The 24,837-nt window shown below is 37.2% G+C and overlaps 1 protein-coding gene and 1 pseudogene across 6 annotated transcripts in view; one reads left to right on the forward strand and one right to left on the reverse strand.

The window, feature by feature from the left end:
- Positions 1-24,837, reverse strand: part of Cnot6l (CCR4-NOT transcription complex subunit 6 like) — a 93,232-nt gene that overhangs the window by 36,321 nt on the left and 32,074 nt on the right. For 5 of the 6 annotated variants that reach the window (XM_060380972.1, XM_060380969.1, XM_060380970.1 and 2 more), the window contains exons 3-5: positions 23,445-23,631; positions 21,554-21,639; positions 522-611 (exon numbers count right to left, since the gene is read on the reverse strand). In XM_060380972.1, coding sequence (XP_060236955.1) covers positions 522-611; positions 21,554-21,639; positions 23,445-23,631 — 363 coding nt within the window. The remainder of the gene's footprint in view (positions 1-521; positions 612-21,553; positions 21,640-23,444; positions 23,632-24,837) is intronic. The other variant, XM_060380973.1, reaches the window with a different exon arrangement.
- On the forward strand, positions 2,912-3,034 carry LOC132653338 (small nucleolar RNA SNORA48; annotated as a pseudogene).

Raw genomic sequence — 24,837 nt, forward strand, 5'->3', positions numbered from 1 at the left:
CCTCCTCTGACACCTCTACATATGTGGCATATACGAATTATCTTGTGCCTTTAATGGCAACACTCAGGAAGCAGAGGCAGAATCAGATGAATCTCTTATGAGTTTGAGGCCAGCCTGGTCTAAATTATAATACTGAGACCAGACAGGGCTATACATTAAAACTCTATCTCAATAGTAGGACTAGTAGCAGCACAGCAGTAGGAGAAAATCATTTTAAAATGTAAAAATTCCTACAAGCTAGTATAACTAAAACTTTCATCATATTACTTCATAAACAGGGAGTACTCATGCATGAAAAAAATAAACTCCAAATCTATAAGCAGCTATAAAAGCAATGTATGCTTGGTCCCCTATCATTGGACTGGGGGAGGGGCATAGGAGAAGAAGAGGGAGGGAGAGTGGGATTAGGAGGGAATGGGGGAGGGGGCTACAGCTGGAATACAAAGCAAATAAACTATAATTAATAAAATTTTAAAAAGTGAAAACAACTATGGAGTCCAAACTTTGTCACTAAGAGTTACCTGCAAGATTGTCAAGCATGAAGTTCAGTAGCTTTCGAGTTCCATCTGGGTCCTGGTATAAGCTCATAATATCCTGTGATAAAGGATTGCCTTAAGAGGAAACAAAAATAAAACATCATAATTATAATTTCAGTACATACATTCTGAAACAACATACTAATTTCCTAAACTGAATTTTACTGTTTTATCTGTGACACACATCTAAAGAAATTATATGAATATAAAGAAAATACCTTATACCCACAGACAATAATTTCAAATGGGTTATTTTCAGATTTCAGTTTATAAGCCTAAAATCTGAGCTTGTCCAAAGAAATACACACATGCATATACACATACATGTAACAACCATGGTTTATATTTAAATTACCTTGTAGAATCTACATTAACTTTAAAGATAGACTGCTAAACAAAACATAACAATTCTATTTAAGAAAGAATGAGTGATTTCGTAAAAAAAAAAGAAGTCTCGGGCCAGTGAGATGACTCAGGGTAAAGTTGCTTGCTGTGAAACCTGATGACTTGAATTTTATCCCCAGGAACCACATAGAAGGAAAACCAACTACTATAGTATTGTCCTATGACTAAAACAGTGCCTCCCTCCCACACAAACAGATAAATGTAAAATAAAAACAAATTGTTTTTAATGTTTAAAATGAAGTCTCCTTAAAATATTCATATTAACATATTACATGAGGAAAACGAAAATGTGTTGCCAAATTACCTTAGCAAAAAGTAGAGAAAAAATTGTTATGACTGTGATCAAAAATTTCTTCAATATTAAGAGATTAAAAAATCATAAAATGTCTATAAGACTATATATCCTTAATAATAAATTGATTAATGTAAACATGCAACAATTAACTAGCATTCAGCTCCAAAAAAGCAAAACTCATCAAATGTTTGAGAGTTTCCCAATTGTTAAAAGAAACCATCAGTGGTTCATATATCCATCAAAAGGCAAATTCTTAAAAAAAAAAAAAAAAAAAAGAGGATATTAGGAGAATATATAGTTCCTGGAAACTTTTTATATTACTGAAGTGTATGACTATGATGTAAGTCTGGTTAGCAATTTTCAGTTAACTTCAAAGGGAAAAAAGAAAAGGGGTGATGGAAATATTCTGATCTTCATCTGAGTACTGCTCTCAAGGTGTATAGAGAACCTTCATCTGAGTGCTGTTTCCAATCATATGGTCAGTCGAGCTGGATTCTTAAATATTTGGGCACTTTGCAATATGTCATTATAACTTAAGTGCCACAGAAAGAAAAATTTAAAAAATGAGGTAGGTATTTTATTAGACATACTGGGGGAAAAAAACCCTCAGTAAACAGAAAAGCAGATTTAAGAAAATCACCCAAAAAAGCATGAACAGACCTCAAAATACTGAATATTAAACAGTAAAAGACACAAAATTTAAATAAGAGACCTTATAGATTAGAGCTATAGAAAAAGTGATCAGAACTTTGGTTTCTAAGTGAGTACCCTAGTAAGGGAAACAGGGGCTGTCTCTGGCATGAACTCAGTGGCTCTTTGATGATCTCCCCCTGAGGTGGGAGAACACTCTTACCAGGCCACAGAGGAAGACAATGCAGACAGTCCTGATGAGACCTGACAGGCCAGGGTCAGAGGGAAGGGGAGGAGGACCCCCCTCTAGTGGTGTACTGGGGGAAGGGCATAGGGGGAGAAGAGGGAGGAGAGTGGAAATGGGAGTGGTACTGAGGGAGGATGCTACAGCTGGAATACAAAGTGAATAAATTGTAATTAATAAAAATACTTTTTAAAAAAAGAACTTTGATTTCTGCTCCAAAATATAAAAGGACTGAAGTTACCATTCTTGTCCTTGCACCCCAAACTAGTAATCCAAATCACTGCTGAGTATGTCCTCCATAAGTCCTGCCATTAAGAAAAGCTATTTTCTCCAAATCATAATTTTACTAAGGTTTAACAGGTGTAAAGAAAGAAAAATTATTCCACATAGGTCCCTCTAGTTTTCAATAACAAATGGGAAAATATTCAACCAAGGGTCCCTTAAATCCTGCTACCAACTGATAGACCTCTTCTCCCTTCACATCAACAGTTTATCTTCACAACAAGAGAAGAAATGTTGCTGAAAAAGCTTTTGGTCGTAGACCTTGAAAAAGCTTTTGGTCTTAGACGTTGCTAATGAGTCTTTAGGCAAACATAAAAACAGAAAAGACAAGGGAAGGACATCTGAAGCAGTTCTAGCCTCTGATACAACAGATAAAAACAAAACAAAACAAAAAAAAACAAACAAAACAAACTTAACACTATACAGAAAGACAGGAGGATGACCAATCCATAAAATAGGAAAAAATTATGAAGTATCGAAAGACATTTTTTAAAAATTGACATAAAAGGAGAAACAATTTCCCTTTGGCAATGGACAAAGAGACACCTTGTTGGTGGTGGTGTTCTTATTTCAGTCAGGGGCACAGCAGATGGCAGCTCTTTGTTCATCCTAGCTTTGCTATTTTATGCCTAGAACTCATAATAATCAAATCAAATCAAATCCAGGCAGCAGTGCAGGAGGAGGAAGACAGAGACAGAGACCTGTGGACCCCCATGCCACCCACAGACCTGTCCTCCAGTGCACAGCACAGATGGGCCATAGACACTGGCTTGCTGCCACACCACACAGCTGGGGTGGAGGGTATCACCCAGGGGCCCGGCCAATTGCTTGGCCAGCCTGCAGTAGGACCCACGATGTGTGAGTATGTGGTAGACAGATGGGAGAGAAAGAGAAGTGGAAAAGCTTGAGCACTATGTAAGAAGAGAGATGGAACTGGAGATGAGAAGCCTACTGTGAGTGGCTAGCCCCAACACCTAAGGCTTTAAGGTCCAAGACAGAGGTGCCATTAAGGAAGTGGCTATGCAGTAGACTAAAGAACATGGGAATATCCCTGGTTAGGACAGACGCCTGAAACTATGTGGATTTACAGGGGCTGTATATACCCTCAATCCTCACTGGAAGCTGCACTCTGGAGAGCTGGCCCATCTCTCACCAGCAGCACCAAATGGGAGAGCACCTTGGCCAGGTGGCAGAACAGAGCTGGTCCTGTGGAGGGGGTATGGGTGAGCCATGGCTGAGAGTGTAAGCGAGGGAGCACTGGCCCCACAATTAGTGAAGTGGCCTTGGCAAGGGGACAATGCCCTTTTCCCCTTCATCCCTTGCCACCTGAGGCAGGAAGGAGAGTGGACCCAGGCCTGGGTCATGAGAGCAAGTGAGCTGGCCCTGCCCCTCACCAGCCATAACACTCTGGAGGATGGGCCCTGCACCTCGCCTGGAACACACACTAGTGCTATCCCTGGTAGAGGGACAGTGGATGAGCCAGCCCTGAGGGCGAGAGTGAGTGCTGGTCCTGCCCCTTGTCTGCATGAGATGATGGGGGTGCATGGATGATGCTCCCCCGAGGTGTCCTTTGCCACTTGTGGCAGTTAGAAGAACTAGCCCCAGAGTCATGATAGTGGGTGAGCTGGCTCTACCCCTCACAGTCTGCAACACTCAGGAGAGCAGACCCTGCACTGGGGGTTTGGAAGCTGGCCCTGGGGTCATAAGAACAGGAAAGCTAGCCCACCATCACCACTTCCCTGGCTATAGCACTCAGGAAAGCAGACCCAGCATCTCTCCTGGGCAACACAGTAGAGCTGGCCATGACACTGACGACACAAGTGAGAAATCCCTGAGAATGTGAGAGCAGGAAAGCTGGCCCAGCTCTTCATAGGATGCGGCACATGGGAGAATGGGCCCCACACCTTGACTGGGCAGCACAGTGGACCTGGGTATGGAGGCCTGGGTGCAATGAGCCAGCCCCATGGGCATGAGAACAGGAGAGCTGACCCTGCCTCCTACTGATGGTGGCATTGATTGGCCTACCCAGAACAGTGCTGGAGAGTTCACCCTGGTGGTTCAGATAAGGTAGAGCATGTGGGCTGACCAGCTCTGCTACCACCCAGGCTCAGATCCAAGCCTCTGAATTGACCCACTCCAAAATTTGTATCATCTGCTAATGGTTAGAACATGTGATAGGGCCAGGCCTCCTGTTCCAAAGCTGCAGTGTTTCCATAACACAGGGCAACAAGAGGATAACCAGCAGGAGTCTCAATGACGATCCAATATTGATGGTGTCACAGAAGCCAAAGATCTTGAACCAGACCAATGACTCACTGCTATGAACATTTGTAAGTGACGATGTGTCAACAGAAGAATATACTATGGGATACACTGTGACATACTACAGCTTCCACAATGAGATGTTTTCTATGTCTTGTTTTTGCTGCTAGTTTGCTTTATTTTGAGGAGGAAGTGAGATTCCAAAGACAAGGCAGGAAGATGAGCAGGACTGGGGTACATAATGTTAAACTCACACATAATCAAGTAAAAAAAAAAAAAAAAAAAGACCACTTAATACACCAGCAAAAGAGTTCAGGAAGTATGGAGAATATGGAAAAAGAAGATTAAATAAGAATAAAGTAAAATTATGTTTGTATATATACATGAAAAGGCTGTAATCAAGCACTTTGTATACTAACCTAAAGAAATTTAATAAGCAAGCTAATAAGATACACAATATATATAAAGAAGTTTACTAAAGGGCATTACTTAACAAAATATATTGTAGTACAAATTAGACCATGATAATGACAAACAGAAGCCCCTAAAAATAAACAATAAAAGAATCAAACAGATCTGAAGATAAATAAGAATGGTGACATCTTTCAAAAGCTAAAAACCAACAGAATATATCCCCAAAAGGTCATACAAACTACATTGGAGATTTCAAACCTTACTCTCATTTATCAAGAGGGAAAAAGTAGACTCCCTTCCATAAAAAAAATAAAAAAGAGCTTTACAACTTTACCTAAATATTTATATAATGCAAGTGAAAACCAGAAAAACAAACAAAATTAAACCTGGATGGAAGTAGAACTCAGTGGAAAACTGCTTTTGAGAAATGTATAAAGTTCTTAAAAGACAAAAATTATAAGCATTTATTCAAGAAAAGGATAAAACAGTAATCAAAAGTGGCAAAATAAGGACCTTCAAATAAACTCCATTCCATAAAAGCAAAATTGAAAAATGTGCTCGAACTATCAACTCATATCAATTAGTATTAAGACTGAAGAGCATGACTGATTAAAACATACTTGTGGAGACAGAATATTAAAACTGACAAACAAAATCATCCTAGGCTATCTTTAATTCCCTTTCAGAGTTATTACCCCTGTATTAGACCTAACATGTTTACAACTATTAAGGAAATCTTTTGGGATATACTATTTTAATTACACTATCAGCTTCCACTAGCCCTAAAGTTAAGAAAAAGGTAGTATCTGAAATCTATGAAGAAAATTTGCACTTAGCTGATGCTCCTCTATCAATGTATTCAGTAAAGGAATTGATTTATGGCTTCCTTTTGCTCTATAGCTCTAAAAGTTCGTATAATCTCCTGTACCGTGAAACATGCTCATAACAACCTGAACATTCATATTTGACTAAGAATCTACTATCTTATTCCTTCTGGATTCAAGAGTAACAAACTAATCTTATACTTCATAATGATAATGACACTATGTCAATAAGAGATGACATGTAATAGTGGTACCCTACAATAAAGGCAAAAACATTTTATCACCATGCAACATTACAGCCTTCCTAACACTGAAGCTTGATGCATTATTCATGTGTTTGTAGTAACTCTGGTGTTAAAAGGCCAGTGCTGCCAGCTGCATAAAATTATAAGATATACAATTATGGAGGGTACATAATATTTAATGACAACAAAACTGTCACTAGTTCATGTATTGTATTATACTAGAACATATTATTCCCACATTTAAAAATTGTATTCTATACTACATGCCCTATAACATCACAGCCAACTTTGCCATCTCATATTTACCATATTCTTGGACTGCATCAAAATGAGATAGGGTTCTCCTAGCTCTACCACCTAGGATTATGCAAACACATTCTATGATATTCACACAAAGATGAAGCTGTCTAAAAGCATATTTCTAAGAATATATTCCTGTCTTTAAGCAATATATCATTCCATCTGACATCTCAAAAAATTTACCAAATGACTCCAGCACTCGGAGAGGACTCATTTAAGAAAAAAAATTGTTTTTATTAAGAAAAGATTTTTCAAGTTTTTACTTAGGAAGTACACTGTCAGAGCAGCCCAGCTGGAGGTCCTTCAGCTTCATCTCATAGAGATTAGTTACTACCTGGTCTGCATTGTGTTTTTCTGACTGTTGTCCATAGCTGAAGGATCTCCTCTTTACACTCCCCACATGCTTGAATAAGAGGCAGGAGAGTGCAGAAAACTACTACTGATAAATTTTAACTGTGGAAGTGGGGAAGATGGTAAGAGGTACAACAAACAATAAGCTGAACAAATGAAAACCTTGAGAATTTGATATCCATAGGGGCTTGAACAGTGCTGACGTGCTCATGGCAGTTTAAAAGGGCTACATACAAGAAAAACTGAAAAACAGTTCAGGTTTCACCTCTGACCTTGAATCTATGCCCAGGTAAAAAACAAAGCTAACAGAAATTGTAAAAGTCCTGCTTAGTAGTAAAAGTATATTCCAAACAGAACTACAAAGCAAAGAGGGAAGATTTATCGCTCCAGGCATTTAAAGAAACTTTCAGACAAATCATTAGCTGACTACTATCCTGAGTAAAGATTTCAGTGGCCACATACAGTATTACTTCTGAAAATTTCCTAAAGCAAGAAGAAAAACTGCAAATAATACACATACAGGACAAGGTAAAATTCTGATTTCTGAATTTTTCTGTTTACTGAAAAGTCTAGTTCTAACAAAAACAAACAAATACACAAAATCTATAAAAGATCCCCCTCCCAAAAAATACAGAATGAGCAAAGCTAAGAGAGGAGAGAGCAACAGATTATGAATTTACAAAAGAAAAAATGAACTGTCCATCAGTTATTTAATACCAATAGTCAATCTTGGATGGTTTAATTTAACAGCTGTTAAGCTTTAAAACAGTATGCAAGTGGAAGAAATCATCCTTCAATTGTGGGATTGTATCAGGCTAACAAAAAGTAGTAAACTGCCTTGTTATGAGAGGCAGCCATATCAAGTTGCAGACTCCAGGTAGGCACAAGATCACAGGGATCTTCAGTGTACTCTGTGGCTGAATTTGGTGTAGTAAATATACTTTCCAATTACAATGGATTTATTAGGATGTAAATCCATCATAACAGAGAACCAGCTACATGTGTAATGAACTTTAAAAATTGTCTGAAATTTTAAGCCATGCATAAAATCCCTAAATTCAGGAGACTGCAAGACAGGAGGATCAGGACCATCATAAGCCGAACAAAGAGAAACTGTTTCAAAAACAAAGATCAAAGGATAGTTTCAAATTAATTTTTACATGAAAAAAATGTATATGTAAAAAAAAAAAAAAAAGAAAGAAGCCAAAGAAAAATATAGAGATGGATGGATGGATAAAAAACTATGAACAACAATAGTGAAACTCCCTAGAATGGCTCAACAACAGTCTTGAACACCTAGGAGCAAAAAACCAAAGGTGAAGACATAGAAAAGAAAAATAATGACGAAAATGCACTTCAGTGAGATGCCATGAAGAATACCAACATGCTAGGAGTCAAAGAAAAAACAGAAAGAGCTAGTGGCCAAACCCAACTCAAATTCGATGAAAACCATTAGTAAACACGCCCAATCAAGTTTACCAAATTCCAAGTAGGACAAAATGCAAAAGGTGTACAACTTAGTAAATTCTAGTAACACTGAGAAATCCAGTATTGAGAAAATTTTCAAAGGAGGCAAGAAAAGTAAAATATCATGGACCCATCCTCAGTTAGTTTACGAGCTGAACTGCCAGAAACTCACCTCACCATATAAATAGATTTCAAGTGGGCTTCAACTGTCTACTCCTGCACACAGCACCATATGGAGATTGCTACATCTAGAGCCATTTGAGAACTTTACTTCTAACCTCATTAGAACTAGCCAGCAACTTACTCCATACGCATTCTTTTTATTTCTTACTTTCTCTCCAGTCTTGCATTTATGATTCATGATGATTTTGCTTGTGATTGCTCAATTAAGTATTAAGACTTTGTTTCTCTACCCAGTTTATTCTATACCATTCCTTACCATAGTCTTCAGCCACATCTTACATATTCCTCTTATTCTACAGCTTTTCATCTCTCTCTCTCTCTCTCTCTCTCTCTCATCCTTTCCTCTTTTTATCTTCCATGGCTTTAACAACCTCTAAAATGTGTGGACCCTAACAATATTACCAACCCCACCCCCAGCTACTTTACCCACTTCAGTTTTCTTTTTCAAGATGAATATTTAACCTTTACTTATGATTGCCCATCCTACTTCCCTCCAACTCATTTTATTAACTAAAATATGACAATTCTATGTAGAACCCTTGGTTGTTTATTCTCCCGCAGTTACTAAATTCAAATGGGGATATTGCTATTAATTGACTAACACAGCTCCTGTAATATCAAGAAGCTGTGGTTACTCTAGCAGTTAATATCCTATCCAGAAATACAGTAATACAGCAATACAGAGCTCACACCAGGTACCCTAAGCTTCTGGAATGAGGAACTGAGGTCTTCAGTATACATTCAACTCTACTACATCCAAGCCCCACATAAATACTGCAAGTATTTCACCTGAAAAAATGAAAACTGATAAAAGTAATACCAGCAAAGTAATACCAGATGCATAAACAAAGAAAAAGAAACTACTTAACTCTTCTCAAAATCACTGACACTACAATAATGACATCTAGTGACAATAAGGGAGATGAAATCCCAGATAAAGCACTAAGGATTGTTATACGTGTGTTCAAAAAAAAAAAAAAAATTCAAGAATTAAGTTGCTGACTAAGGACACAAACAACTGAATGAATTAAGTAAGGCGAAGCCAGATATAACAGAATTCAACACAGATTTAAAAAGAAAAAAAAAAAAAAAAAAAAAACAAGCTAAAATGCTGGGTATTAAAAAAACATACTAAGTCATATAAAAAGCTCTTGGAAGGTCTCACCCAATAGAATAAACATTCTCACCCAATAGAATAAACATATCTGGGCATGAAGAAAAGCAGAAGAACTAAATCAGACAAGACAAAGCTATTAACAGTAAGAAAGTTATAGTGGAAATAAGATATACATGACATTCTGAAATGACCAAATCTATTAGGACAGACATAGAAGAAAGAAGAGAACTCATTTCATTCTTAAGGCATAGAGACATTTTTTAAAATAATCTTAACAGAAATTTCCGCAGATTTAGGGAAAGAGAGCTTGAAGACAAGGTTGAGGAAGTAGCATAATTAAACAAAGACAAAGAACAGACCAATGGGAATTCCAAGGTATATGTAACACTCTGAAGAGACCAAATCTACGAATAATGAACACAGAAAAGAAGAATCAGGCACAGAAAACACTGTTAAACAAATCATGATGGAAAACGTCCAAGAATTAGGGAATGAGGTGCTAATTCAAATACAGGAGGCATTTAGAATACCAAAAGGAAAAATAAAATTAAACAAAAGAACAAACAAACAAAAAATAGAAAAGAACCTCCTTTAATCATGTGATAACTAAAAGACTATAAACACACACAATAAAGTTTGAAAAGAGTAAAAGAGAAACCCAAGTCACAAAAAGGCCCATCAGAATAAAAGCAGATTATTAAACTGAAAATTTAAAAGCCAGGTGTCCTACTTAGATAGATTTCAAGTTCTGAAAGACAACTGCCAACCAGACTAGTATAGGTGTGCTGATAAGACTGTCATCAGTGAAAGAGAAACAAAACCTTATAGAGTAGAGTGATGGTGATGATAGGCTAGAAGAATTTATAACTACTAAGCCAGCTCTACAGAAAATAACTGACGTGATCCTTCGGTCTGAAGAGAAAAACAAATTTATCCACAAGGCCACAGAACATAATAATACCAGAATAATAGTTCAGCAAGAAAGGAAGAGGGAGAAAAGAAAAAAAGGAAAAAAAAGAAAAGAAAAAGAACCAAACACTACAAAATCAACAAAGTAACAGGAATCAATACATACCTTTTAAGATTAACTCTGATTATTAATGGTCTCTGAAACTGCTAGAAAAAAAAGTAGGGAGTACATGTCAAGATTCAAGTATGGGTTTCTGAGTAGGACTCCAATCGCTCAGGAATATGTAACAAATCAGAGCTCATCAAATTAAATGTAAAAAGCATTTGTTCCACAAATGAAAGTGTCAATCAAGTGAAGAGCTTCAGAATGAGAAAATCTTTGCCAGCTCTATATTCAACACAGGATTAGTATCTAGAATATACAAAGAACTCAAGTAGTTAAAATTAAGGAAAGAAACCAATTTTGAAAGTAGACCATGGAACTAAACAGTTCTTAAAGAAAAAAAAAATAAAAATAGCTAATAAACATTTTTAAAAGAGTTCAACACCACAAGATAGCAAGAAAATGTAAATTAAAACTACTTTGAAATTCCATTTCACCAATCAGAACGGCTATGATTAATAATACAAATGACAAAAAATGCTGGCAAGAGTGTGGGGATAGAGGAATTCTTGTTGTTGGGAATGTAAACTAGTACAGCCACTACAGAAATCAGTGAAGTGATTTCTCAAAAGCTGAAAAAGATCTAAAATATAACCAAGATACACCACTCCTGGGCATATATATCCAAAGGACTCCTCCACACACTCCTACTGAAATATATCCACATCCATATTCATTGCTGCCTTATTAACAATAGCTAGTTAATAAACACCTATCAACTAATGAATAAATAATAAAATTGTAGAACATATGCACAATGGAACTTTTAGCTGTAAACAAAACAACGAGATTATAGAATCTGCAGGGAAATGGATGAAACTGGACTGCATAGTGAGATAACCCACCAAGAAAGCTTCCCATGTTCCTTCTCATATATGGATCTTAGGTGTGTATTTTTAAAACACCCCAGTATATCTAAACTGGGGTATCTGGAGTGGTCAGGAAGCTAGAAATTATCTAAACTGGGGTATCTGGAGTGGTCAGGAAGCTAGAAATTGTTCTTGAGAAGTAAGGAAAGACACTTTCAGGGCTGAAGGGAGAGAATCATGTGATAAGGTTTAGGCAGAGATGGGGGAGGGGAAAGGAAAAGTGCTGAGAGGTGGGATAAGCAAAACTAAGGTTGGGTGGAAAGCCCTTATGAAAACCCACGATATAACTCAAAAGAAAAAGAAAGTTTGACCTGAACATGGGTCAAACCTGAACCCTGCTTGTGGACAATACTTCTCCCAGAAGACGTGGACTATTAAAATCTCAGTGACACGCACAGAATAACTCCCTACAAGTTACTGGTTAATCACCCAGAGGCCCCAAAGCACAATCTACTACCACTGCTCTTGGTTGCCAAACATAATTAAATAGTAAGAACCTACTGCTAAACACATCAAAAATTTTGTTTGCAGGAACAAAGAGAAATCAAACTGGAACTAGCCTGAAAACATTCTTCCTGGTGGCTTGTGTTCAGAGTACTGGAAGGTGCTATTCCGGCCACTGGAGGAGAAAAGTCATTAATGGAAGTACTTAACAGAAAGCTACAATACCTACTTGCCAAGAAGGATGTGGCCGCTGGTGAAACAGAAGCATAAAGATTATGGGAATAGCAACTGCTTTCTGATTGGATTTGAAGTCTGCTCTACAGGAGGAAATTCATGCCAGGTACTGTAACTCTTGGTCAAATATTACTTGTGCTTTGTTAAGTTGACATTGTGTCAAACTGCCTTCTAAAATTTGTTTATACTCATATATTAGTGTTGCTCACAACCCTGGACAGGAATGTTCTTTATGTAAAGGGAAACACTTTCTTATAGCGACTCGTAACTGGTCAAAGGGCTGAAAATAAGTGGTTGTTGAGTGCTCAGCCTTAAATGGGGTATCTACATCAACCTCTGATCCCCAAGACTCAGAAACTTAGAATTGGGGGTAGTAAAGAATATAACAGCTAGCAGATGGAAAGAGTGCTGTAAAATGCTGTCATCTAAGCATGACAGGTTTTTGCACTCATGAACTCAATGTAAGTATAATTACCTACACAAGACTACACAAAATCAAGCCAACATTAGCCAGTATTCCAACAAGAGGCCATTCATTGAACTCAGTGGATCCCATCCCAAAAGAAAGAGACAGTATATGAATGTAGGAGAGGGACACATTGGGGTGGTATCCAGGGAGAGAAGAAGAGCAGAGCTGGGGGCAAACTGTCAAAGAACAATTTTTTTTTTTAAATGAAAAGTATCAGAGGTGAGAGCTGATATTCCATGGAAATAAAACCTAGGAGGACATAGCTGTATTTTTTTTTCATCAGAATTTAAATTAAAAAATTACAAAAGGAGGATTCAACAATCTTAGGGGCCCTTGTCATGGCCGTGGGTGGGGCTGAAGCCTTGGGGCTTGTGGAGGTAAAGCTGAAGACAAGGAGTGAATCCCTGTCACCAAGCTGGGCCGCTTGAGGATAAGGGCATGAGGATAAAATCCTTGGAGGAGATCTATATGCTCTCCCTGCCCGTTAAGGAATCGGAGATTACTGACTTTTTTCCTGGGTATATCCCTGAAGGATGGGATTCTAAAACTCATGCGTGTGCAGAAGAAGGCTTAGGCTGGCCAGCGGAACAGGTTCAAGGCCTTTGTTGCTTTTGGGGACTATAATGGTCATCCTGATCTTGGTGTTAATTGCTCCACGATAGCCACTGACATCCGAGGGGCCATCATCCTGGCCAAGCTTTCCATCATCCCTGTGCGGGGAGATTATTGGGGGAACAAGACTGGCAAGTCCCCACAGTGTTCCTTGAAAGGTGACAGGCACTGTGGCTGTTTTGGTGCATCTCATCCCTGTTCCCGGAGGCACTGGCATCATCTCTGCTCCTGTGCCCAAGAAGTTACTGATGATGGCTGGTATTGATGACTGCTACACATCAGCCAGGGGCTGCACTGCCACCCTGGGCAGCTTTGCCAAGGCCACCTTGGATGCCATCTCCAAGACCTACAGCTACCGGACCCCTGACCTCTGGAAAGAGACTGTGTTCACCAAGTCTCCTTATCAGGAATTCACTGATCATCTTGTGAAAACCCACGCCAGAGTCTCTGTTCAGAGGACCCAGGCTCCAACTATGGCTACCACATAAGGGGTTTTATACAAGAAAAATTTAGTGAATTAAGTCTGTTAAAAAAAATCACAAAAGAGAAAGAGATTATAATATAAAAATAAGAACAAGAATATGCAACAATTGTACAATACACATGCATTGAAACAAACTTTACTATTACATGTTCACCAATGGGCAGAACTGTCAGAGAGAAAAACAGAAACATGAGAATTCAAGTATACTGTAGACCAAATGTGCCTAACAGACAGTTATATAATATTTCACTCTACTGCAGAATATGCATTATGTTTATCAGTGCACAGAAAACATTCACCAAATAGTCCAAAATAAATTAGGCCACAAAACACTTCTCAACAAAATTGAGAAATACAAAATTACATGTTTTCTCTGACCACATATATTTTTTTTAATTTTTATATTTTTAATATTTGTTAGTTTGTTAACTTTTTATCCCTGCTGTATCCCTCTTTCCCTCCCAATCCCAACCTCCCTCCCTCATCTCCTCCCTACCCCTTTCCAAGTCCACTGATAGGGGAGAACCTCCTCCCCTTTCATCTGATACTGTTTTTTTTTTTTTCATCTGAACTGGCTGCAAAATCCTCCTCTGTGGCCTAGAGGGCTGCTTTCGCCACCCCCCCGGGGGCGGTGTCAAAGAGCCAGCCATTGAGTTCATGTCAGAAACAGTCCCTGTTACCCTTACTAGGGAAACCCACTTGGTTACTGAGCTACCAAGAGCTACACCTGAGCAGATGTTCTAGGTTACATCCATACATGATCCTTGGTTGGAGAAACAGTCTCATGAAAGACCCCTGTGCCCAGAAATATTTGGTCCTTGTGAAGCTCCTGTCCTCTCCAGGGCATATTAACTCCCCGCCCCCCTCTTTAATGATTCCCTGCACTCTGCCGAAGGTTTGGTTATGAGTCTTAATATCTGCTTTGATATACTGCTAGGTAGAATCTTTCAGAGGCCCTCTGTGGTGGGCTCCGGTCCTGTTACTTGTTTGCTCTTCCATCCAATGTCCATCCCATTTGTCTTTCTAAGTGAGGATTGATCATTGTACCCTGGGTCCTCTTTCTTGTTTATCTTCTTTAGGTGTATAGATTTCATTATGTTTATCCTATCTTATAGGTCTATATGAGTGAGTATATACCATGTGTGTCTTTCTGCTTTTGGGATACCTCACTCAGGATGATCATTTCTAGGTCTCACCATTTGCCTGCAAATTTCATGATTTCCTCGTTTTTAATTGCTGAGCAGTATTCCATTGTGTAAAAGTACCACAATTTCTGTATCCATTCCTCTGTATCCAATTGAGGGACATCTGGATTGTTTCCAAGTTCTGGCTATTACGAATAAAGCTGCTACAAACATGGTTGAACAAATCTCCTTGCTGTGTACTTGAGCCTCTTTTGAATATATGCCTAGGAGTGGAATAGCTGGATCTTGAGGAATCTCTATTCCTAATTGTCTGAGAAGGCGCCAGATTGATTTCCAAAGTGGTTGTACAAGTTTGCATTCCACCAGCAATGGAGGAGGGTTCCCCTTTCTCCACAATCTCTCCAGCATGTGTTGTCACTTGAGCTTTATATCTTAGCCATTCTGGTGGGTGTCAGCTGAAATCTCGGGGTCATTTTGATTTGCATCTCTCTGATGGCTAAGGACGGTGAGCATTTCTTTAAGTGTTTCTCTGCCTTTCTGTATTCCTCTACTGAGATCATCTGGAGGCATCTCCATCCCCAATCGCAAGCTGTACTACAGAGCAATAGTAATAAAAACTACATCATATTGGCATAGAAACAGAATAGTGGACCAATGGAACCGAATAGAAGACCCAAAAATAAACCCACACACCTATGAATACTTGATTTTTGACAAAGGAGTCAAAACCATTCAGTGGAAAAAAGATAGCATCTTCAACAAATGGTGCTGGTCCAACTGAATGTCTACATGCAGAAAAATGAAAACAGATCCATACTTATAACCCTGCACAAAACTAAAGTCCAAGTGGATCAAAGATCTCAACATAAAACCAGATACACCAAATCGGTTAGAAGAAAGAGTAAGACATTGGAACTCATTGGCACAGGAGACAACTTCCTGAACAGAACACCAACAGCACAGGCTCTAAGAGCAACAATCGATAAATAGGACCTCATGAAACTGAAAAGCTTCTGTAAAGCAAAGGACATAGTCATCAAAACAAAACAACAGCCTACAGACTGGGAAAGGATCTTCACCAACCCTATATCTGACAGAGGGCTGATATCCAGAATATATAAAGAATTAAAGAAGTTAAAAAGCAGCAAATGAAGCAATCCGATTAAAAAATGGGGTACAGAGCTAAACACATGTATTTTTTTAAAGGAAGAACTACAGAAATTATGTGAATATATAAAAATTAAATAATATTTCCCCCAAATCTTCTAGTTTCAAGATCTTGTGAGAAATTTAAGCATTACTTAAAATAATGGAACTTCAACACCACCAAAACAGAGCAAAAGTAGTATTAAGTACCTATATTGAAAAATAAAAACATTTACATAAGCAACCTACTGATGAATGAGAAGAAGCAAATGAGCTCACACTTAGTAGGGTAAATAATAAAGATGAGACTTAAAATAAATAAAACCTTAAAATAAATATTCACAAAACAAATAACTAAAATATAAATAGAATAAATTTTATATATACTAAAGAAATAGAGGATCTCAGTTAACAAAAAGAGATGAAAAAGGTGGTATTAAAACTGATACCACAGAAACACCAAAAACCTGGGCGCGCGCGCACACACACACACACACGTCCTGAACACATATAACCTATGCATAATAAACTGATATCAAACAACTGACTTAGAATGATACTAGATCTCTATCTTTCACTAATCAAAAAATCAATTCAAAATGGATAAAGAACTTATCATACAAAACTATGCTAGTATTCAAAAATATAGAATAATTGCTTTGGAATACTAACATGCACAAAGACTTTTGGTATATAACCTCAAAATCACAAATACAAAAAAAAATATCGTTATGTCAACAATCAGTACAGTAAAAAGGCAACCTACAAAATAAGATTTATGAACTATTAATCCAAGAAGGAATTAACATCCAGGCAAAAGTATCATTTGAGCAAGATATTTGAAACAAGCCTACTAAAATCAAGACACTATCTCAAAAGAAAAAAAAAAGAATATTTTGAATTGTAGATACAATATGCAATGGCTAAATAAGATAACAGATAGCCTTTAAGTGTTTATGTTTGAAAATAATAAAGACTAAATGTGAATGATACAATATAATATAGAAGAAAACTTTTAAATTTCTTAAAATGGTAAGTAATATAGGCAGAGGCAGACTCAAAATATATCATACTTTTAACAAGTACACATTCTTTTCTTACTCAATGTGGAAGTAATTTTTTAAAGATTTAGCTGGGTATGGAAGCACACTGGTAATTAGCCAACTACAATGAACAAGGCAGGGAATTTAAAGTTCAGCTGTTAAGAGCACAGACTGAACGCTCTTGCAGAGGATGCATGTTCAGTTCCTAGTATCCAAAATAATCCACTCACAACTACCAGTGACTCCAGATCCAGAGGATCCAGTACCTTCTCTGGCCTCCATAGGCACTGCATTCACAAGCACAAAGTCCACACAAATACACGTAATTAAAATGTTTTAAATTTTAAAAATTCCCCAATAATCGTATACTATAAGACTATACCATATTGAGAAACTACTTTCCAAAAGCATATAAACAAGTAATGATAGTTTTATAAACTATTCTACCAAACTTTCAAAGAACAGTTTCACTCAATCATATTCTAATATATATGAAAAATACAGAATTTGCCCATTTTTTTTTCTCTGTTGCTATTTGGTTGATTTGCTATTGTTACTGCTTTTCTGAACAGAAACTCGCCATATGTATAGCCCTGGCTAGCCTGAAAGTAGATATGTAGTGGTACCAGGCTGGCTTGGAATTCACAGAGATTAGCCTATCTCTGCCTCCAAAGTACTGATTAAGGGCAAAAACCACCACATCCTTAAATAAGAATAGTGAAAAGAACAAGGTCAACTTTATTCTAAAAATTACCGGGGAAAAAAAAAATCCTTAAAACATATTTTTAGGAGCCAATTCCTATGCTTTCTTAGGGTACTGCCCTTATTTAGAACTTTATCTATTTCTACTAGGAAGTTTCTGTTAACTGTTTATGTAGGCAACTAAATAGGTCAAGGCAACCATAGTATAACTACATGTAACTGTTCCCCAAGGAAAGCTTAACTAGCTCTATGCAGCTTGCTACAGTATTTGCTACTTGCTTGAAACATCCTGAGCTTTAGCCAGGGTTACTCAATTGCACTGTATCAACCACTATGCATGGAAATAGGCAAACAAAAAAGTAGCTATTTAGTATCATAAACTCTGCCTGGAACTCACAGAAATATATCTCTCTCTGCCTCCTGAGTGCAGGGATTAAAGGCTTGTGCCAGCTCTGTCTTCACAGTTAACAGACATTACCAAATTAAATTCAGCAGTGTATAAATCACATAGTAAGTTAAAAGTTGGGCCATCACTGGAATGAAAATTTTATTTAAGCTTTCTTTTAAAAAGGAGAAACACAGTATCATTTTAGTAAAGGCATTTGATAAATTATGTAAAGGATTATCAAAGTAGAAATGAATCTTCTAGAATCTGAATGTTTTCACTGTTTTTATAAAAAAAAAAACATGTCAAATCCCTCCCCTCATAAAATTAAATATTAATAATTAAATAAATTAAACATAAAATTAAATTTTTATTTTGCTTTTTCTTTTAATTAATTAATTTATTTCAATTTATTGACTTTATATCCCCACTGCAGCCCCCTCTCTTGGCTCCTCCCAGTCCTACCCACCCTACCTCTTCTCCTCCTATGCCCTTTCCCTAGTCCCCTGATACCCTATCTGATCCTAGCTTATTAGGTCTCATCAAGGCTGGCTGCATCATCTTCCTCCGTGGCCTAGTAAGGCTGCACCCCTCCCCCCAGAGGGAGGTGATCAGAGAGCCAGTCACTGAATTCATATCAGAGACAGCCCCTGTACTCCTTACTAGAGAACCCACTTGGAAACTGAGCAGCCAAGGGGGCTTCCTTTGAACAGGGGGTCTAGGTCCTCTTAGTTGGAGTATCGGTCTCCGCAGGACCCCTAGGCCCAGATATTTTGGCTCTGTTGTTTTCCTTGTGGAGCTCCTGTATTTTGCTTCATAACTGTGTGTGTTTATCTGTGTGAGTAAATATGTACATGAGTATAGGTGCCTGCAGGGGCCTGACGAGGCCTAGATAACCTGAAGCTGCAGTTTTAGGTAGTTGTGAGGCAACTAACATGGGATCTGATTCCTTGGAAGAGCCAGAGTACTCTGAGCTACATCAACATTTGGACTTTTCAGTGACTTAAAAGATATACTTCCAAATTACTGTCTCAGTCATGCCTATGGTTGTAGGGAGGTGAGTGGGATCTGGAAGGGCTTGGGAAAGGAGAAAGAATATGATATACTATACTGTATGGAAAAAAAAACATTTATGACAATAAAAAAAAAATAGACTTTTCTGAATTTTTAAAATAACTTATCCTCCAGACACATTCCTCAAATCTCAAAATAGAACTTCTAAAATTTAGCTTGTTAGGCCAGGACAATATAAAATCACTGTTAAAATTTCAGTAACTATGATTTCAAAGAAGAAAAAGAAATGAAGATATCAAGGCTGCAACCACGTGATGCTCATTTGCCCTGTATCTTACAGTGTAGTTAAATGCTTCATTCACTTCTTTCACTTCATTCACTTTCATTTCACCTCATTCACATTCAGCTATATTTGTAGCTATACTATGATATAGCTAAAAACCGACCTAGAAATCATTCCAAAGTTATCTTCCTGTGTTTATAAAGCTGCCATTTGTTAAGGACATTTCATTCCCTCAACTACTTAAGAAAAAAGTTTTAAAAGGCAGGAAAGGCTCTAGCTTTCTTTTCTAAAAGTTCCTTGCCCTTCTGTATACAGTCATTTGAATAGAAACTGGAACTGAATGAAAACTAAGCAGATCCTCAAAAGCAAGAAAACTCCAGGATACAGGTTGAACGTTTTTACTATTGAAAATAAGAATTCAAAAATGCAACTGGAAATGATGGCACAAACCTATAATCGTAGCACTTAAGAGTTTGAGATGTGAGGTATCCAAAAAAGAAAAAAAAGATAAGAAAAGGAAGAAAGCCATACCATTATTGTAAAACTTCAAAATACCTTGTTACATATGTATAAATACCAAAAAAAACTCAAAAGGAAAGAAAAACAAACACTATTTAATCTAAATTTACCACAGAACTAATTAAAATTTAGTGAGAGGAATGTTTCCAGACCCAAGAACAAAGTTAAGTTACAGTTGATGAAGAATAGCTAACAACCAATTATGTTAATTTTTAATTCAAATTGTTATTTCCTGTAAACACCACATAAATGGGTTTTTCTTTTATCTAGTCTGACAATTTTTTTTTCTGTGTTTTGTTTGTTTGTTTTTTGTTTTTTTTTCACAACAGGGTTTCTCTGTGTAGCCTTGGCTGTCCTGGACTAACTTTTTAGCTCAAGCTGGCCTCGAACTCAAGAGATCCGCCTGCCTCTGCCTCCCTGGATGCTAGGATTACAGGTGTGTGCCACCATGCCTGGCTAGTCTGACAATCTTGCTCATATGATAACAGAAGAGATTTTAATGAACTTGTATTAGGAGAAAAAAAATGCCACTAAAATGAAGACCAACCAAACAGTAGTTAGTTTGGTTTTCTGTTTTGTTTTTAAAGTTGGTGAAGATCAAACACAGGTCCTTGTAGATGTTAGGCAAGCACTTCACAACTTATTTCAATAATCAGCCCTAGAATGCTAAGGTTTTTGTTTGTTTTGTTTTGTTTTTCAAGACAAGGTTTCTCTGTGTAGCCTTGGCTGTCCTGGGCTCGCTTTATAGACCAGGCTGGCCTTGAAGTGACAGAGACCCCCACCACTGCCTTCTCCAGTGCTGGGATTACAGGAGTGCCCCACAGCGCCCAGCTAGTTTAATACTTAACATTTTAATAAAGTAAAAGACAGTAAAATTTACAAATAATCAGAATTCAGTTGGTAATATAGCACACATTTTGGGAAATGTGCAAGGTAACATAGATAGTTATATTTCAGGAATGTTGCCTGGCTCAAAGAATAAGGCTTCTGAGTTCAACTTTAAATTTCTAATTTTTCATTAATAAGCTCTTTATCATCAAAGAATGTAGAAAACACGTGTTCTGCATGTACTAAAGAATTACTCTTATTAAAGACAATTGTAATTATGAATGTTAGAACCTTTCTTAATTTGTGAATTTAACCTTAAAAAATTGATAAACATTCCATATTTTCAATCAAGAGAAAGAGACTTTCCCCATCATCTTACGTCTAACTAGACAACTCTTTTAAGTATTTAGATTTAGCATATAGAAAATAAAATAAATATGGAAGTGGTGGCTCACATCTGTAATCCTGGCAAGTGAATATAAGAGTTTTGAGGTACCTTGGGCTAGAGTATGAAACCTTACTCCAAAAGGGGAGAGGGGAGCAGGGAAGGTGTCAGAGGAAGTGGGGAAGAGAGTAGAAGGGAGAAGATAAAACATTTCAACTATTACATTTCTAATGCTGTTAACAAATCCTTCTCACATTCTCACCATACTAAAACTGACCTGTACTCTTAGCAAAATGATCTTTAAGGGCATTAAAAATACTGCAATACAGTATTAACATTATCTTTTTCTTTATAAGTCACTCACCTGTTAAACCTAGAGTTTGTAGCTGGAAGAGCCGGCCAAGTTCATAAGGCAAAACCCGTAAATAATTGTCATTTAAAAGCAATTCCCTGTTTCAAAAAAATTTTAACACAGTTTGAGTATATCATGCTTTATTAGTACATACATTTGTCATTCTTAGTCTTTCTTCTAATATACAATGAGTGATGTTTACATTCAAGGCATTCCTTCATGCCAATCTCAAAATGCTGTGCACTATTATTACAGTGTTACCATTACTAAATATTTCTGTGGTTTACTCATTCTGCAAGCTATGTCATCTATTATAACTAAGTCATGTCAAAATATGAGAAAAAAATAAAAACAAAGAAATTCAGAACAAAATAGAATATCACAGAAGCTAATGATAATTAAATAGAAAATATGAAAAGTGGGCTGGCAAGATGGCTCAGTAAGTAAAGACATCTAATGCCAAATCTATCTATTTAAGCTTGATCAACAAGATCCACAAGGTGGAATGAGAGAATCAACTCCCATAAAGTTGTCCTCTGACTTCCACACACAGGCAGTTGACTTGTGCATACTCACACACAGAAACAAACACATAAATGTTATTTTAAAAAAGAAAGAAAAGTGTCTTGAGACATGGCTCAGAGGTTCAGAGCACTGGTTGTTTTTCAAGAGGTCCTGAGTTAAATTCCCAGCAACCACATGGTGGCTCACAACCATCTATAATGAGATCTGGTGTCATCTTCTGGTGTGCAGGGCACATGCAGACAGAACACTGTATATATAATAAATAAATGAATCTTTAAAAAGAAAAGAAAAGATAAATATGAAAAGATGAAAATGGCTGGGCAGTGGTAATGCATGCCTTTAATCCCAGCACTCAGGAGGCAGAGGCAGGTGGATCTTTATGAGTTCAAGGCCAACCTAATCTACAGAGTGACTTCCGAGACAGCCAAGGCTCTACAGACAAACCCTGTCTGAAAACCCTCTCCACCCCAAAAATAAGAAAGCATAAAATGTACTCTGGGGAACAATCACTAACACAGAATTTATGCACAAAATTACAAAAAGAAAAGATAGCAAAGATCATCAAAGACAAACAAAAACAGAAAAAACAACACAGGTAAGATCTAAATTTGTAACTGAAATTTTGAACAGATTGTAAAAGAAAAACACCTTCATTAGTAAAGGACAAAAAAGTAAGCATTCATATAACCAGGTAAGGGATGATAAAGGATTAAATAAATAACACAACAAGTATTAATTTCAAAGATGTAAGAGCAACACCTTATTACTCAGTAAGTAAGATCAAAAAGCAATTTGTGTTTTGAAAACAGTTAATAAGATCCTAATATGTTTTCTCCTTTGGTAAATGTTGTAGTGTAGTGGCAAGTGACTGCTGTTCCTAAACTTGGGAGGCTAGAGCAGGACTGCTATAAGCTGAGGCCAGCGGGGTGCTACGGGCAAGATCCTGCCTCAATAAGGAAGTTTTATTGAACTATAAATCATCTTAATCAAGTTTTTAGGTTTCAATTAACAGTTGTAATAAAAAATATAAACATAATTTTATAATAGAAGTAGAAGTTTGTTCCTAAAAGTTGTTTCTAAGCAATCATATTTTCTAAAGTATTTCTGATTAATTTTATTGGTAAGACTTTTAACCTCCCTCTATCTTAAGTCTGTCAAAAGAAATTCATAGCAGGAACCAACAATGCAAAGAAAAAGAAACATTAAATGGAGGTCAACTCACACACTGTGCTTAAGACCATTTCTATTTTTTTATTTTCACAGGCATGGAAATCCCACCATAAAATAGCATTCCATAACTTTCTTATTTGGCAAATTTGAAATTTTTTTTTCAAATCTGTAATTTTACATAATGAACATGTCTTCAATGCTTCCTCACCTGAGAGACACCATGTTTCCTAGTTCTGCTGGTAAACTTCTGAGTTTATTGGATGACAGGTCCAGGTAAACCAGATTATGAAGCTTGGCAATATCAGGTGGAATGCGAGCAAGGTTATTGTCATTTAGGTGCAGTGCTGTCAAGTGTGTCAATGACCACAGCGATGTACTTAAGCTCCGCACTCTACCTAAAAGACAAAATACTAAAGCATAAACTCTAGACCCACGAGAAAGTCTGAATTCCCAAGGACTGATAAGTGCTAGAAAAGGTAGCAAATACACACAGATATCACCATATGTTTGACATTTTTAACTTTGTATTTCAAGCTATGTGACTGCTAAAACATCTAGCCTCCTTTAATTTCACTCCATTTTCAACAGCTACTCTTTTTCATGGGATGGAGGGGGAAGGGAGAAGAGAGAGAAACACTGAAAAACAGTCAGAGTGAGAAAGAGAGAGAGCAAACAAGAGAAAGAGAAAAACTGACAGAGGCTAACTAAGACCTCTCTCAGAGCCAGATCTGAATGATAAAACTTGAGGCTGAATTGAACTTTGGTGGTAAAAATCAGCTTGAACTTTTTTTTAAACAGTCATCACAAAAATATTTCTCACACACTCTTATGAAAATTATTGAGTGTAAGATATAGCGATATCTAGGGTCTGGACTGGTCAACAAGCTTTAAAAAGATACCTGTTAAAACAGGGTCAGATGAAAAGGGAGGAGGTCCTCCCCGATCAGTGGACTTGGAAAGTGGCAGGGAGGAGATGAGGGAGGGAGGGTGGGATTGGGAGGGAATAAGGGAGCAGGATAGAGCTGGGATACAGAGTTAATAAAATGTAACTAATAATAAAAAAATTAAATTAAAAAATATTTCTCACACTCTGAAAATTATTGAGTATAAGATATATCTATATCCAGGGTCTGGACTGGTCAACAAGCTTTAAATAAACAATGAATTACTATTTAAAACCAACTTTAGATTAGCCACCAAGAAAACCATTCTGGCACCAAAGGAAACACTTTCCCTAAGTTTCTGATGTTATAATTAGAGATTAAAAACTATGGTTTAAGATTTTACATGAAAAGCAACATACTCAGGAAAACAGTTTCACATTAAAGTCTGTGGGCAATGAGTATAAAGCATGTACTAAGTCAGAAGACCCATTTCACAGTTCTAATCTTTACCACTTATTAGCAATATTGACCTGGGCAAATCATCTAGCCTCAGGTTTTATAAAATGGGATGTTATCTTCTCATCTAAGTTATTAGTATCGTTGTTTTGTGATGGAATCTCATGTAACTCTGAATGGCCTCAAATTTGCTATGTACCTAAAGATGGCCCTTGACCTTCTGATCTTCTTGCTTGTACCTTCCAGGTGATAAGATTGTAG

Source organism: Meriones unguiculatus, chromosome 3 (genome assembly GCF_030254825.1).
Source record: "Meriones unguiculatus strain TT.TT164.6M chromosome 3, Bangor_MerUng_6.1, whole genome shotgun sequence".
Lineage (NCBI taxonomy): Eukaryota > Metazoa > Chordata > Mammalia > Rodentia > Muridae > Meriones > Meriones unguiculatus.